At 49.6% G+C, this 15,195-nt stretch overlaps 1 protein-coding gene across 1 annotated transcript in view; it reads right to left on the bottom strand.

Moving 5' to 3' along the window:
- Window positions 1-2,046: 2,046 nt before the first annotated feature.
- Lars2 (leucyl-tRNA synthetase 2, mitochondrial) overlaps window positions 2,047-15,195 on the bottom strand; it is a 59,956-nt gene continuing 46,807 nt past the window's right edge. The window contains exons 16-20 of the mRNA XM_013030266.1: window positions 13,972-14,141; window positions 12,859-12,936; window positions 11,205-11,316; window positions 5,664-5,791; window positions 2,047-2,797 (exon numbers count right to left, since the gene is read on the bottom strand). Of these exons, the coding sequence (XP_012885720.1) occupies window positions 2,618-2,797; window positions 5,664-5,791; window positions 11,205-11,316; window positions 12,859-12,936; window positions 13,972-14,141 (668 nt within the window). The 3' untranslated portion in view covers window positions 2,047-2,617. The remainder of the gene's footprint in view (window positions 2,798-5,663; window positions 5,792-11,204; window positions 11,317-12,858; window positions 12,937-13,971; window positions 14,142-15,195) is intronic.

Below are 15,195 nucleotides of genomic sequence, written 5' to 3'. Positions count from 1 at the left end.
AAAACCTTATACTTTCTTTTTTCTTTTTGTGACAGTCCTGGGGCTTGAACTCAGGGCCTGGGCTCTGTCCTTGAGCTTCTTTTAAGGCTAGCACTCTATCACTTGAGCCACAGTGCCACTTCTGGCTTTTTCTGGCATGTGGTACTGAAGACTCAAACCCAGGGCTTCATGCATGCTAAGCAAGCACTCTACCACTAAGCCACATTCCCAGCCCCCAAAATGAGTATTTTCTTGCCCCTGCTGGCTTTGAGCCTTGATCCTTAGATCTCAGCCTCTAGAGTAGCTAGGATGACAGGCGTGAGCTTATCATCTTTTGTAGTGTCAGGATACTCAAGCTACACAGCAGATCAGTTAAATGAGAATGTCTGGGCCTAGGGACCAGGCATAGAACTAAAATGGAGCCAATCTTGCGACTAACATACCTGTCAGGGCTGTCTGCCCCTGGGCTGTGAGCTCCAGAAATTGAGGCCTGTGTGCATGTCCAGGTCGGTGTCCACGTGGAGGGCGGGTACCCAGCCAGCACCTCTGATGATCAGACGTCCATGGAAGCCATCGGTCGGCTCCTGATCAACTCCTAGAATTGGAACATGGTGGCCAGTTCCCAGAACAGAGATCTGTCCCAAAGTGATAACACATTTTGTTATGCCAAAAGCAATCAGCTATCAACTACTGAGCTGCAGCTTCAGAATGATGACACCAGAGAGCCAAGAAAGAGATATTTTTTTTTTTTAAATCGAAGAATTTTACATTGAACCTGGAACTCAGGGCCTGGGGTATTGTCCTTGAGTTTGTCCTTTTCCCACTCCAGGCTGGAGCCCTGTCATTGGAGAGTCACAACTCTACTTGTAGCATTTTAGTAGTTCATTGGAGAGCAGTCTCACGGACCTTTCCTGCCCAGGCTGGCTTTGATCTGTGATCCTCAGGTCTCAGCCTTCGGAGGAGCTAGGCTGACAGACGTGAGCCACCAACAGTGGGCTAAATATAGATTTTTGTGGGTTTTTTTTTGGGGGGAGGGGCAGTACAGAGTAAGTGGTTAGCTTCTTCCCTTTCTTCCCTCAATGAGCATTCATCAGCAGCTAAGGCCACTTCTGGTCAGATCACCCCATTGCTGACTTCATCACCATCTGTGGTTGGCAATGCGTCATCCGGGGCCCAAATCCTTGCTGGGCTGGGGCTTTGCCGGGGACCAGCAGCCCAGGGCGTGGTTCCACTTCACGAGGCTGCAAATCCTTTGTGGTAAGACCTTGACGACGATGTGGCCCCTCCTTATACAAAGTGGGACCCTGGCTGAGCACACGTGTGTGCGTGTGTGTGTGCGCATGCGTGCACCAGCATTAGGCCAGGCCCAGTGGGCCTGTGCACCAGAGAGGAACAGGAATGGCATTTGGGGAAATAGGTGGAGGGACCAGAGCAGCTGTTTTGTGACACAGAACTTATTGGATGTTCACCGGAAGGAGATCCTCCGCCCGCCCCCCTTTTTTTTTTCTTTTCCTATATTTTACTATGGTTGGTTTTTGTTTCTGATGTCAAGTTGTGGGGCTTGAACTCAGGGTCCCTGATCTCTTCTGCTCAAGGCTAGTGCTCTACCACTTTGAGCTGCAGCTCCACTTGCGGTTTTTGAGTGGTTAATTGGAGATGAGAGTCTCTCAGATTTTCGTGCCTGGGCTGGCTTTGAACTGTGATCCTCAGATCTCAAGCCTCCTGAGGAGCTAGGATGACAGGCGTGAGCCACCAGCGCCTGGCTTTGTGTTTTTGTTTTAATTATATTTTTCAGTTTTTGTCAGTCTTGCTATATAGTCTAGGCTGGCCTTAAACTTGAGATCCTCCCCCTTAGAGCTAGGATTATAGGTATGTGCACCACACTTGGTTCTATGCAACTTTTTTTTTTTTTGGTCGGTCATAGAGGGCTTGAAATCAGGGCCCGGGCGCTATCCCTGAGCTTTTTCACTCAAGGCTAGCACTCCACCACTTGAACCACAACTCTGCTTCTGGACTTTTGCTGGTTAACTTGGAGCTAAGACTCTCACGGACTTTCCCACCGGGGTTGGCTTTGAGGCCTCAGGTCTCAGCCTCCTGAGTAGCTGAGATTACAAGTATAAGCTACCAATGCTGGGCCAGAGTAACTTCTGAAGGCCCGGCGTGTCCACTTGTTCACACTGGATGTTTGTCTGTGACCTGAATAGTAGCCTGAGAGCTGGCAGATCAGCCCCCAGCCTCAGGAGGCTTGGTATGACTGTCCAGCAGCTCCCTGGGTTTGAGGAGTCCAGAGAGAAGGCAGCGCTATCACTGAGATCTAGAGGCTTCTGGCTGCTCAGGAGTCCCAACCCTCGATCACGTCTCTTCTCCTTCCCCATAGCATCCTGGTATCTTCTGATCACGTTGGACAGCTTCCTTATCCTGACCAGGAAGGCGACCAAGGGATGGCTGCGTAACCTCTGCTCCATTTCTCCTTTGCCCACAGCCAGCCTCTCTCCTCCACCAGGCCACATTCCACAGGCACTCTGTTGTCTCTCCTCCATCCTGGGGCCAGGGCAATATCCAAGACACGTGACTTTTCCTTTTTCTTGGAGCTGGCCCGGAACGAAGGAGGCTCCTCTGGGCTTCCCCCTTTGCGGGGTTACTCTTGCACCAGGAAGTTGATGAGGGCGGTCCTGGGCGAGAGGAAAGCTTTCTTGATGCATTTCCCTTGCAAGAGCCTAACGCCCAGATCGCTCTGCAGGACAAGTTCGTGCACTTTATCCGGGTCCTGAGCTACGTGCTGGGGCACGGGGATCTTGCCGCAGGCTTTGTTGTTGATCTGTAAAGGGCAAAAAACAAATAAAAGAGCTGAGACAAGGAGGACCATCCTCAGAGGGTGCGGCAGGTACCCCGCTGCCTGCCGCATGGATAGGATCCATGCCCCCATTAATTGGGAGGGAGAGACAGACCGACACAAAGACATGGAGGATGCATCTGAGTATGCGTGTGGAGTGAGAATTTCCTTGTGTTTCCTGAATGTGACTCCCCAGTACTGTTGGTGTGGAAGTTATATGGGAACAACAACAACAACAAAAAAAAAAACCTCTCATGAGCCAGCAAAATGCCAGATTGCAGGCGTGGCTCAAGTGGTAGAGCATCATCACTGAGCAAGCCAGCAAGAAAGCCAAGTGAAAGTGTAAAAGGCTCTTACGTTCAAGCCCTAATAGCGTCTCAAAATGAGAATAAAACAGATCCTTGGGTGTTGGAGGTGTGACTCAGGTGGTACAGTCAATGAGTGAACGCGTCAGATACAGAGTTCAAGTCCCAGTGTTGGGGGGAAAAAAAAACTTCTTAGCATAGCTGGGTCCAGTGGCTCATGTTTGTAACCTACGTTACTCAGGAGATCGGGAGGATTTTGGTTTTACAAGCTGGGTGACTCAGGACTAATTCAGACCTCTTCTCTTCTCTGGAGCAATCTGTCTGCACCCTTAGTTCCAGCTCCAACTCAGATCACACCCCAGGTTCTAGGTTTTTTTGTGTTTTTTTTTTGTTTTTTCCTTTTGCCAGGCCTAAGGCTTAAACTCTGGGCCTGGGTGCTGTCCCTGAGCTCCTTTTTGCTCAAGGCTAGCGCTCTATCACTTGGAGCCACAGCACCACTTCTAGCTTTTTCTGTGATTTAATTGGAGACAAGAGTCTCACAGACTTTCCTGCCTGGGCTGGCTTCGTACCACAACTCTCAGATCTCAGCCTCCTGAGTATCAAGCTGGGCTGGCAGGTAGGAGCTGTCGGTGGCTGGCTCCAGGGCTCTCTTAACGTGCCTCTAGCCCTAAGGTTCTACATGCTGCTTCACATTCATAGCTCCCTACCGTAATCAGTGGCTACAATTTACCATGCCCCCTCCTGGCCTTTGTCCCTGGGGCTTATAGAAGAAACCTTCAGTGTTTGCTTGGCAGGACTCCGGGAACGCGGGCAAGCCAAACCACATGACTGATTCCCAGCTTGCAGCTTCTATTCTGGTCTCAGGTATCACTACCACCTCCCGTGGGGTCAGAACACAAGCTTTTCTCGGCACACTCCCTGCCTGGCATTGTCCTGATCTGCAACTCCCAAGTGGGAACCTACCTAGTTTTCCAGGCTGAGTTGGAATTCTAGATCCTCCTCCCAAGTGTGAGGATTAATTGATTAATTTTGTGTTGATCATGGGGCTAGAACTCAGGGCCTGGGCGCTGTCCCTGAGCTCTTAGTGCTCAAGGCTGGTGTTTTACCACTTTTGAGCCACAGCAGCACCATTTCCAGTTTTCTGGTGGATAAATTTCATAGGCTTTAAGAGAGCAAAGTCTGCCCGGAGCTGGCTTGGAACCAGCATCCTCAGATCTCAGCCTCCTGAGTTGCTAGGAGAATGACAGGCGTGAGTCACCGGTGCCCGGCCCTGGTGGCATTTTTAAATAGAAATGTTGTGCTTCCTTAAAATAGAAAGACGTTTGCATAAGCTGAAACTGCAAGTGGAAATCTGTCAGCTGCACTGAGACAAGCTTCCAGGGGGTACAGCAGATGTTTCTTTCTCAGAACCGCTGCTCAAAGAATGTCTTGTGTCACCAGGGGCAGTTGTGGTTCTAAGGGTTTGGGGCAGAAGTCTCTAGGGAAACCCTGCCTTCTCTCCCTCCTGATCCCTTTGTACGGGGATGGCAGGGATCTAAATGCCAAGGACAAGTGGGTATGGAGCCCAGTGGCTCAGAAGCCCAGACCAAACTCTGCGGGGCTGAGAACCTGCACAGGTACAGAAGTCCGTACCAGCTGGTTAGCGAGCTGCACTTCTGTGTCTGCTCACCCTCCACCGCTGGCTAGATAGAACAGTGATAGGATCCACGATCAGCATTGATTGTCTTTCTTGATCTCTCTTGCTTTTTCTTCTCTAGTTCCTCTCGAGGTGCTGAGACTCAAGAGGGTCTGTCTGGTGTGATTTTTGTATGGTGATCCAGTATCATGGCTGGTGTAGAGGGGAAATTGGGCATGCTAACTTAACTCACCCGAGCCTGGCTGGATCTTCAACTAAGAGTGAGAGGTGAGGCATGGGGTGATGGGAGTTAAATGACAGCTTGTCTACAAATGACTTGGACCCATGTATGACTCAGGAGATGGTGCTGTGCGCTGGTGGCTCACACTACCAGTCAGGAGGCTGAGATCTGAGGATCGTGGTTCAAAGCCAGCCAGGAAAGTCTGTAAGACTCCTTCTTCCCAATGAACCACCAGAAAAACTGGAAGCGGCACTGTGGCTCAAAGTGGTAGAGCATTCAACTTGAGCAAAGGCGCTCAGGGACAGTGCCCAGGCCTGGAGTTTCAGGCCCCACGAATGACAAAAACAAACAACAACAACAACAACAACAACAATACAACAAACCCCAAAAACAGAACCAAAAAAATTCAAGCAATAAACTGCTTATTGAAGATGATCCAATTTACAAAAAGAAAGAAAAGGAAGGAAGGAAGGGAGGAAGGGAGGAAGGGAGGGAGGGAGGGAATTTTCTATAGCTTTTCGGAAATATATTTTACAGAGTGGCATATTCATAAATAGCCAGCCACCTGTCTGGGCCTGGTCCCAAGAGCAGTTTTGCACAAGACGTATCTGGGCCCCGATGAGCTCGGCTTCTGGGGCAAAGGGCTGAGGGGCTGGGGGGGAGGGGAAGAGGGGGAAGACCAGTACCTACCAGGACAGCCATCTGTACAATGTCAGGTTGCTGAAGGTACTCTGGGTCCACAGTGGGCCAAGTCTGAAGTAGCACCCCAGTATCCCAAGTATAGTGCTCACACAGTTTCCGGGGTACCAGCGCTAGACCTGCAACACCCAGACAGAGATGGGTTATACCAAGTACACAGGTTCTTTTGTTGTTGTTGTTGGTCATGGGGCCTGAACTCCGGGCCTGGGCGCTGTCCCTCAGCTCTTCAGCTCAAGGCGAGCGCTCTACCACTTGAGCCACAGTGCCACTTCTGGCTTTCTCTGCTTATGTGGTGCAGAGGAATCAAACCCAGGGCCTCATGCATGCAAGGCAAGCACTCTACCACTGAGCCACCTTCCCAGCCCCTCTAGTTTTTTCTCTTAAGGCTGATCCTCTACCATTTGAGTGCTACTTCTGGCTTTTTTTCTTGGGGGTGGAGTGAGGGTGAATAATTGAAGATATAAAGATTAAAAGAGTCTTATGTGAGCCACTGGTGACTAGCTGGCCTGGTCTGTAATCACAAGCTTAAAGGCAGCTTTTGGCAAACAGCCCCCAGAGCTGTAAGTACCAATTCATGTGTTGTTCTGAAATGAGTATGTGCAAAAACAAAAACAAGGCTGGGTGCCGATGGCTCACGCCTGTCATCCTATCTACTCAGGAGGCTGAGATCTGAGGATCGCAGTTCAAAGCCAGTCAGGGAAGGAAAGCCCATGAGATTCTTATCTCCACTGAAGCACCAAGAAGCTGGAAGTGGAGCTGTGGTTCAAGTGGTAGAGCATCAGCCTATTGAAAGCTAAGCAAGAACACAAGGACCCTGAGTTCAAGCCCCAGTGCTGGCACACATGCGCACAAATACACAAACTGAACCCAACTATCAAGGCTGCTGATTGCTCCCCATCCCCAACCCCAAGAACTACACCACCTCCACTTTCCTCTCTTGCCTATGAGCACTTGGGGTCTGAGAGGCTTCCTACATACTTACGGCTGCTAGCCTCAGGAGTGAGAATGCAGAGGTTGGAGAATAGAAGGGTACTTCTCAGCCCTCCCAAAGCAGACTTTTTACCCTGTTACCCTTCCCTTCCTGGTGAACTGCACACAGCTTTCCTTGGTACAGAGTAGGCCAAACCCACACGGGGCAGCAGTGGAGACTGAATCGCTCTCCACGCTTCTTTCTTCCCAGAATGCTTCCCCAATGCTTCACTGGTGGCTGGAGAAAAATCTAGGGCCTAAAACTGTGCTAACCATGAGGAATCAAACTCAGGGCTTCATGCATGCTAGGCAAGCACTCTACCACTAAGCTACCTTCCCAGGCCCCTTTTTCTGGTGGTGCTGGGACATGCATTCTGGGCTGTGTGCTTATAGAGGTCTGCTTGTTCATAGCTGGTGCTCAATCCATTTGAGTCATGCCTACAACCCAGCTTTTGGCTTTTTTGTTTGCAGGTACTGGGGCTTGAATTCTTGAGCTTTGTGCTCTCACTTGACTTTTTTTTGCCCTCGGTAGGCACTCTATCAGACCTCCAGTCCAGCATTTTGCTGGCTAATTAGAGTTAAGAGTCTCACAGACTTTTCTGCCTGGGCTGGCTTTGAACCACGATCCTCACATTGCAGCCTCCTGAGCAGCTAGGATTATAAGTGTGACCCATGTGTCCCCAACCTTGCTTTTGCAGGTTTGTGTTTGTTTGTTTTTTTTAATGTCAGTCATAGGGCTTGAACTTAAGGGCCTGAGTGCTGTCCCTGAGCCTTTTTCCTGCAACGCTAGTGCTCTACCATTTGGAGCCACAGCACCCACTTCCAGTTTCCTGGGTAGCTCAAATGGAGAGAAGAGTTTCACTGAGTTTCCTGCCTGGTATCCAGGGAAGATTTGTGAAGACTGTCTATGGAAGTTGTACAGGATTCCTGAGAGATGGAAAGGACATAAAATGCTCTGGGCAGAAGCTGTTCCAACTTCCACCTTAAAAAAAAAAAAAAAAGGAAGAAAAAAGGAAGCCCTAGCCTTCCTGGAATGATCAAGATGCTTATTTATAGCAACCTGGGTCTCTGCCAGCGTGTCTCCATATAGCTAAGAACAGGGCCCCAGTGCTGAGCTTCAATGAACAGAAGCTCAGCACGTTGTACAGCCTGATGCTGCTTCCTGGCTCTTCTTAGGGAAGGAAAACTACTTTTCACAAACGTTCAAAAGTATTTGACATTCATGTAACGCCGTGACCTGGTTGACATGACTGGTCAGGGGGAAAGCTGGCCTTTGAGAAGCGTCTGGAGAAAGTCCAAAACACAGGCTGTCAAGTGACAAGGTCCCGGCATGCGGGGCTGGCTGTGGCCTGCGGACCATCCTCTTCCTCCCCTCCCTCCTCTAGGGAGCTGGCCTTCCTATGGAGGAGGGAGGCAAGGTTCTTCATCTTGAGAGCTGGCGAGGCCTACACGTTGCCTTTGTGGTCTAGAGCATACACTGGGGTGGTGGCAGTTTTGATCCAAGTCTCTCTCGTGTGTGTGTGTGTGTGTGTGTGTGTGTGTGTGTGTAGCAGAAGTTGAACTCAGGGCTTCGTGGTCTCACTCAGCTTTTCCACTTAAGGCTGGTGCTCTACCACTTGAGCCATACCTCCACTTCTGGCTTTTTGGTGGTTCACTGGAGAGAAGAGTTTCATGGACTTTCCTACCCAGGCTTCGCTTTGAACCTTCACCCTCAGATCTCAGACTCTTGCACAGCTAACAAAGGGAGAGGGATCAGGCAAGCCTGAGAATAAAGCAAGACCCTACCTGGAAAATAAGCTAGAGGGTAGAAACCATCCACAACTAGAAATAGATTCCTTCCTTCCTTCCCTCATTGTCTACTAAGCCTGTCTCAACACCCTGGGCTTATGAGCACAGAAAGACAGCTAATAACCCTGGGTCTCTGGCTCTCTCGCCCTGAATGCGCCCAATCTCATCTGAAATAACTCTGGATTCACAGGAAACTGCAAGGAAACATTCTAGTGATCCTCAGTAGCCTCCACACAGCGTCCTCCAGGGGTGGTTCCTGGCCTCATTACAGCACAATACCCAAAGCAAGGAGGAACGATGCATGTACAAGATGTATCCAGATATGGGTGGGGCTTGAGTGATGGCCATGTGGAGCTTGACCCAATCACAGACAAGACAGGACGCAGCGTGGAACCAGCCACTCCCAGCTTCGCAGTGTTCCTTTTGTGCCCAAGGCCCCTTCACCCAAACCCTGATTGCTGGCATCCACTACTGTGTTTCCTATCTCTATGATTCTCTTATTGCAAGAAAGGTTATAAATAGAATTGTATAATACATACCCTCTTGAGATTGGCCTTTTGTTCTTGGCAAAGTCCCCTTAGAACCATCTAAGCTGTTGTCTGTTCCAAAGGTCTAAGCTAGCTATTCTCTGTTACAAAAGATTTTTGGTGGTGGTGGTAATAGTATGGGGTGGGGGGGGGTGGGGGGGGAGGGAAGGGGGGTGTACTGGGACTTGAACTCAGGACCTAGGTGCTGTTCCTTAGTATTTACATTCAAGGCTGATGCTCTAACCACTCAACTCATGCCTCTCCTTCTGACTTCTTTTGATGGTTAATTAGAGATAAAAGAATTTCATGGCCGGGTGCCAGTGGCTTACGCCTATAATCCTAGCTACTCAGAAGGCTGAGATCTGAGGATCTCGGTTCAAAGCCAGCCCAGGCAGGAGAGTTTGTGAGACTCTTTTTTTTGGGAGGGGGGGTCGGTCATGGGGCTTGAACTCTGGGCCTGGGCACTGTTCTTCAGCTCTTCAGCTCAAGGCAAGTGGTTTTCCTGCCCGGGCAGGATCTCAGCCTCCTGAGCAGCTACAATTATAGGTGTGAGCCACCGACACCTGGCTTTACAAAGAGCTTTTCTTTTTTCTTTTTTGGTCAGTACTGGAAATCAAACACAGGGCCTCCTAGCAAGAGCTCTACATCCTCAGTCCTTTCATTTTTTATTTTGTTTTGAGTCTCGTTATTTTTGCCTAGCTGACTCCACCTGCCTCTGCTTTTATTTATTTATTTTTTTTTACCAGTCCTGAACTCAAGGCCTGGGCCCTGTCCCTGAGCTTTTTGCTCAAGGCGAGCGCTCTACTACTTGAGCCACACAGCGCCACTTCCAGTTTAATCTGTGTATGTGGTACTGAGGAATCAAACCCAGGGCTTCATGCATGCTAGGCAAGCGTTCTACCGCTAAGCCACATTCCCAGCCCAGAAAGGGTATTTTGGCTGAGGATGAAATACAGCTCTACTTGCCATCCCATCAAAGACCCCCATTACAGCTCTGCTCTCACTGATCACCAACAAAAGAAGCTCTGAGCCCTCCATCGGAAACTACTAGCGGTGACCCCATTAGTAGCAAATGGCCAACACCCTCATTTGTATAGGACAATATTCTATGCTGAACAAAAGATGACTTTGTAAATTCAGATGTGGAGTCTTTCAGCTTCTCTGATCCTCGAGTTTCAGGAAGGAAAATAATTTCTTCGTCCTGCTCAAGTCTGCAAGCTGCCAAAAGGTTTGTGCTTTTTCTTAATGAGGGACTCTGTTTACTTTTGTTGTGTATGTGTTGGTAATGGGGCTTGAAGTCAGGGCCTAGGCACTGTTATGAGCTTTTTCCTCCTCCAAGCTAGCTCTCGACCACTCGATCCACAGCACCACTTCTGTTTTTTCTGGTGGTTAACTAGAGATAAGAGTCTCATGGACTTTTCCTGTTCAGACTAGCTTTGAATTGCGAGCCTCTCAAATTTCAGCCTCCTGAGTAGCGCGGATGGCAGGTGTAAGCCACCGTGCCAGGCCAGATTCCTGGATTCTCTGTGGGCTGATGGCTTCACAGATGGTGAGAGAAATTAAGAGGTTGCTTGATCAGATCTGTTTGAGTGTCTAGTGCAGAACCCGTGATGGAGAAGTCAGATTCCATAGAAAGTGAGTTACAAGTTTAGATCTGGGATTTCATTACCAAGGCCTCTTCTTCAACTGTAAAAGGGGACCAAGCATGAGTCCCCGTCTTAAAAGCTTTTATCAGCCAGTTACCAGTGGCTCATGCCTGTAAGTCTAGCTACTCAAGAGGTTGAGAGCTAAGGATCATGGTTTGAAGCCAGCCTGGGCAGGAAAGTCTGGGACACTCCTATCTTCATTGAATCACCAAAAAGACTGGAAGTGGAGCTGTGGCTCAAGTGGTAGAGCACTAGCCTTGAGCACAAAAGCACAAAAACCTGGGACAGTGGCCAGGTCATGAGTTCAAGCCCCAGAATAGGCACCAGAAGAAAAAAAAAAAAAAAAAGCTTATACCAAGTTGAAGTACACATGGTCTCAGGGGGGGGTCAAGTCATGAAAAGGAACATTCATGGAGAACCCCAATGTTCGGATTAGTCGAGGATTGATTGCACAGGAGAAGCACCAAGTGTGGCATGGTACCAGACAGACAGATCTCTGAGTGAGGCTAAAGGCATCTGAATCCTGAATCGTCCTCAAAAAAAACGATGCTTGGGGACACCCGGGTTAGTAAAGAGCAGACATACGTGCAGTCCTCACGCACCTGCCCAGAGCTCGGAGGTAACATGGGGAGCCATGGGAGCAGCCATTACCAGCAGGGCACACAGGGCGTCCTCAAACTCAGGGCTGTGGACGACGATCTTCGGAGAGGCTTGCTAGAGAGGACAAAAGAACAAGAGAAGCAGCCTGGGTAAGAAAGAAAGGCCATAACTGAACTCAGAGACACAGCAGATAGGAAGAAATACGAAGCTGGGTGCTAGCTGGTGGTTCATGCCTATAATCTTAGCTCTCCAGGAGGCGGAGGTCTGAGGACAGCAGTTCACAGCTGGCTTGGACACAAAAAATCCCCGTGAGATTCTTTGGGGGGGGTCCGGTCGTGGGGCCTGAACTCTGGGCCCAGGCGCTGTCCCTCAGCTCTTCAGTTCAAGGTGAGTGCTCTACCACTTGAACCACAGTGCCAATTCCAGCTTTTTTCTTTTTGCTTATGTGGTGCTGAGGAATCGAACCCAGGGCCTCATGCATACAAGGCAAGCGCTCTACCACTGAGCCACCTTCCCAGCCCCCGCCTCCCCGTGAGATTCTTATCTGTCATTAACTACTCAAAAACTAGAAGTGGTGCTGTGGCTCAATCGGTAGAGCGCTAGCCTTGAGTACAAGAGCTCAGACAGTGTCCAGGCCCTGAGTTTAAGCCCCACAACTGACCAAAAAAAAAAGGAGGCATCTCACAGACTTTCCTGCCTAGGCTGGCTTCAAACCACGATCCTCAGATCTCAGCCTCCTGGGTAGGTGAATTACAGGCGTGAGCCACTGGTGCCCAGCTGTATGTTTCCTATTTTCCAACAGCTAATAATATTTGCTGACAAAAATTCTGGCAAGAAAATAGGGAGTCATATGTAACAAGAAGAAAGACAGTCAGTAAAGGCTGGATTTGGTCTCAGTGACAGTAACACTGGTCTGCATAGCTGATCGGTCACTCATCAACCAGACATATTACCTAACTTTTCAAGGCCTCCATGATCTTAGTTGCAAAATACAATCTTGAAAATCATTTTAGCAATAAGGCTAGACTGTGAGTGACATGGAGCAAATGTCCTTTTAAGACACAACAGCCAGGCGGGGTGCTGGTAGCTCCCACCTATAATCCCAGCTCTTCAGGAGGCTGAGATTTGATGACCTCAGTTCAAAGCCAACCCAAGCTGCAAAGTCACCGCGACTTTTTTTTTTTTTTGGGTCCGGTTGTGGGGCCTGAACTCTGGGCCTGGGTGCTGTCCCTCAGCTCTTCAGCTCAAGGCTAGCACTCTACCACTTGAGCCACAGCGCCACTTCCGGCTTTTTTCTTTTTGCTTATGTGGTGCTGTGGAATTGAACCCAGGGCCTTGAGCATGCAAGGCAAGCGCTCTACCACTGAGCCACCTTCCCAGCCCCAGTCACCGCGACTCTTATCTCCACTTAGCAAAAAGCTGGAAGTGGAGCTGTGGCTCAAGTGGCAGAGTGCTAGCTTTGAGAGGACAAACTAAGGAACAGCACCCCAGGTCCTGAGTTTTAAGCCCCAGAACCAGCATACACACGAGACGAGATCGCCAGAGCAAAAGGTGACTTGTGGTGCTCTCTGTCCCCAACTTGTGTTTGTAAGCCATCCTTCGACCCTTCCCCCACTTTCCTCTTCCACCAACAAACCAGGACTTCAGGCCACTTACCAAGAGCACATTACTAAGTCCCATCAACTGAGTAATTGCAGAATTCAGAGAGAAGTCCTCCACAAAGTGGGAAGTCACCTATAGGTAAAAGCTGAATTATTCATTGCTTCCAAATTCATTTAAGCTTGCCAGAAGAAAAAAAAAATCAAGAAAGTGAAATTAAAACGAATGCAATCTAAAATATTTGTAAACACAGGCTCTTGGATAATCACTATGTTTCATAGCACTAAGATTAAAAAATTCAGTCAATGCTATTTGCCTGTACTTAAGACTATTCTTTAAACTGGGCGCTGGTGGCTCACGCCTGTCATCTTAGCTACTCAGGAGGCTGAGATCTGAGGATCATGGTTCGAAGCCAGCCTGGGCAGGAAAGACTGGGAGACTCTTCGATTAACCAGCAAAAAAGCTGGAAATGAAGCATGGCTCAAGAGGTAGGGCACTAGCCTTGAGCAAAAAAGCCAAATGAGAGCAAGGTCCTCAACAACAGGATTATGCTAGGCACCAGTGGCTCACACCTATGATCCTAGCTACTCATGAGGCTGAGTGCTGACGATTGCTGTTCAAAGTCAGCCTGGGTAGGAAAAGTCTGTAAGATTCTCATCTCCAATTAACCAGCCAAAACACTGCATAGTAGAGTTGTGGCTCAAGTGGTAGAGCACTAGCTTTGAGCGAAACAAACTCAGGGATAATGCTCAGGCCTTGAGTTCAAGCCCCAGAACCAGCATTTAAAAAAAAAATGGGGCCAGTTGTTGGTGGCTCACTTCTATAATCCTAGTCACTTAGGAGGCTGAGATCTGAAGATCTCAGTTCAAAGCCAACCCAGTCAGGAAATGTCCATGAGACTCTTATCTCCACTGAACCACCAGAAAGGGCAAAGTGGAAGGGCGCTGGCTTTGAGCTAAAAAAGCTCAGGGACAGTGCCTAGGCCCTGAGTTCAAGCCCCAGGACTGGCGTGCGTGCCCACACACACACACACACACACACACACAGGGGAACTTGGGAAGTGAGACAAAGGCAAATCAACATGAGCAAGAGAGTTGTGCAGCCTGAGAGCATCTCTTGTCACTGAATAAAGCATCCAAAACCGCAAGATAGGCCGTCGCAGTTTCTGACCTGGGAAATGACAGCATTCTTGTACTTCCAGATTCTGCTGGCCTCGGCTCTCTCCTTACTGCTCAGCCGCTGAGGCTGGGGCTCCATGCCTCCAGCCCTGGCCTCTAGAAACCGGGTTGTCAGGGACCACAGACGTTGCTGCCATCTTAGCACCCCAGGAAGGGCGTCGGCTACGTGTGGGGACAGTAAAGAGACACAGAGCTGGAGGCGCGGTGCACGCCTGTCATCCTCGCTACTCAGGAGGCAGTTCAAAGACAGCCTGGGTAGGAAAAGTCCATGAGACTCTGATCTCCCATTGACCACCAGGAAACGGCAGGTGGCGCTGCGGCTCAAGTCATAGAATGCTTGCCTTGAGTACAAAGAGCTCAGGGACAGCGCACAGGCCCTGAGTTCAAGCCCCATCAGTGACAAAGAAAAGAGAAAAGAGTGAGCTCTTGTGACGGCAATGGGAAAAACTGAGCACGCTGTGGGTTTTGGGTTAGAGAAGTCAGACCAGGACTGACGGCCAGTGATCTGGATGTTCAGCACTCCGGGGCTCGGAGTCACGTAAGTGCTGCTACAAACCTCTCCCAGCCACGAAAATGCTGCGGCACTCTGCTGCCTCTACTGGTCACTGGCAGTATGGCAATCATGCCATTGAAAGGTGATCACTCTCCACATCAGCCAGATGCCCAAGATTCCTTTCCTAGCCTGGTGCCAGTGGCCCCCACCTGCCATCCTGCATTACTCAAGAGGCTGAGATGTGAGGATTAAGGTTTGAAGCCAGTCCAGGCTCTCCCTCATGCCCTCCCTCACCCCCCCCCAAAAAAAAAAATCCATGAGACTCTTATCTCTGATCAACCACCAACAAGCCATCAAGTGGAAGGGTGGCTTAGTGGTAGAGCGCCAGCCTTAAGTGGAAAAAGTTAAGTCCTATTGTTGGTACAAGAAAAAAAAAATTAAAAGAGGCAAAGGAAGCTGGGCGCTGGTGGCTCACGCCTGTCATCCTAGCTACTCAGGAGGCTGAGATCTGAGGATCGCGGTTCAAAGCCAGCCCAGGCAGAAAAGTCCCCGTGAGACTCTTATCCCCAATGAACCACTCAAAAACCGGAAGTGGTGCTGTGGCTCACGTGATAGAGAGCTAGCCTTGAGTAAAAGCTCAGGGACAGTGCCCAGGCCCTGAGTTCAAGCCAGCCTGGGCAGGAAAGTCCATGAGACTCTTATCTCCAGGACTGGGGGAGGGGA

The sequence above is a fragment of the Dipodomys ordii genome, unplaced genomic scaffold, assembly GCF_000151885.1.
Source record: "Dipodomys ordii isolate 6190 unplaced genomic scaffold, Dord_2.0 Scaffold128, whole genome shotgun sequence".
NCBI lineage: Eukaryota > Metazoa > Chordata > Mammalia > Rodentia > Heteromyidae > Dipodomys > Dipodomys ordii.
This window is presented reverse-complemented; position numbering and strand designations above follow the sequence as displayed.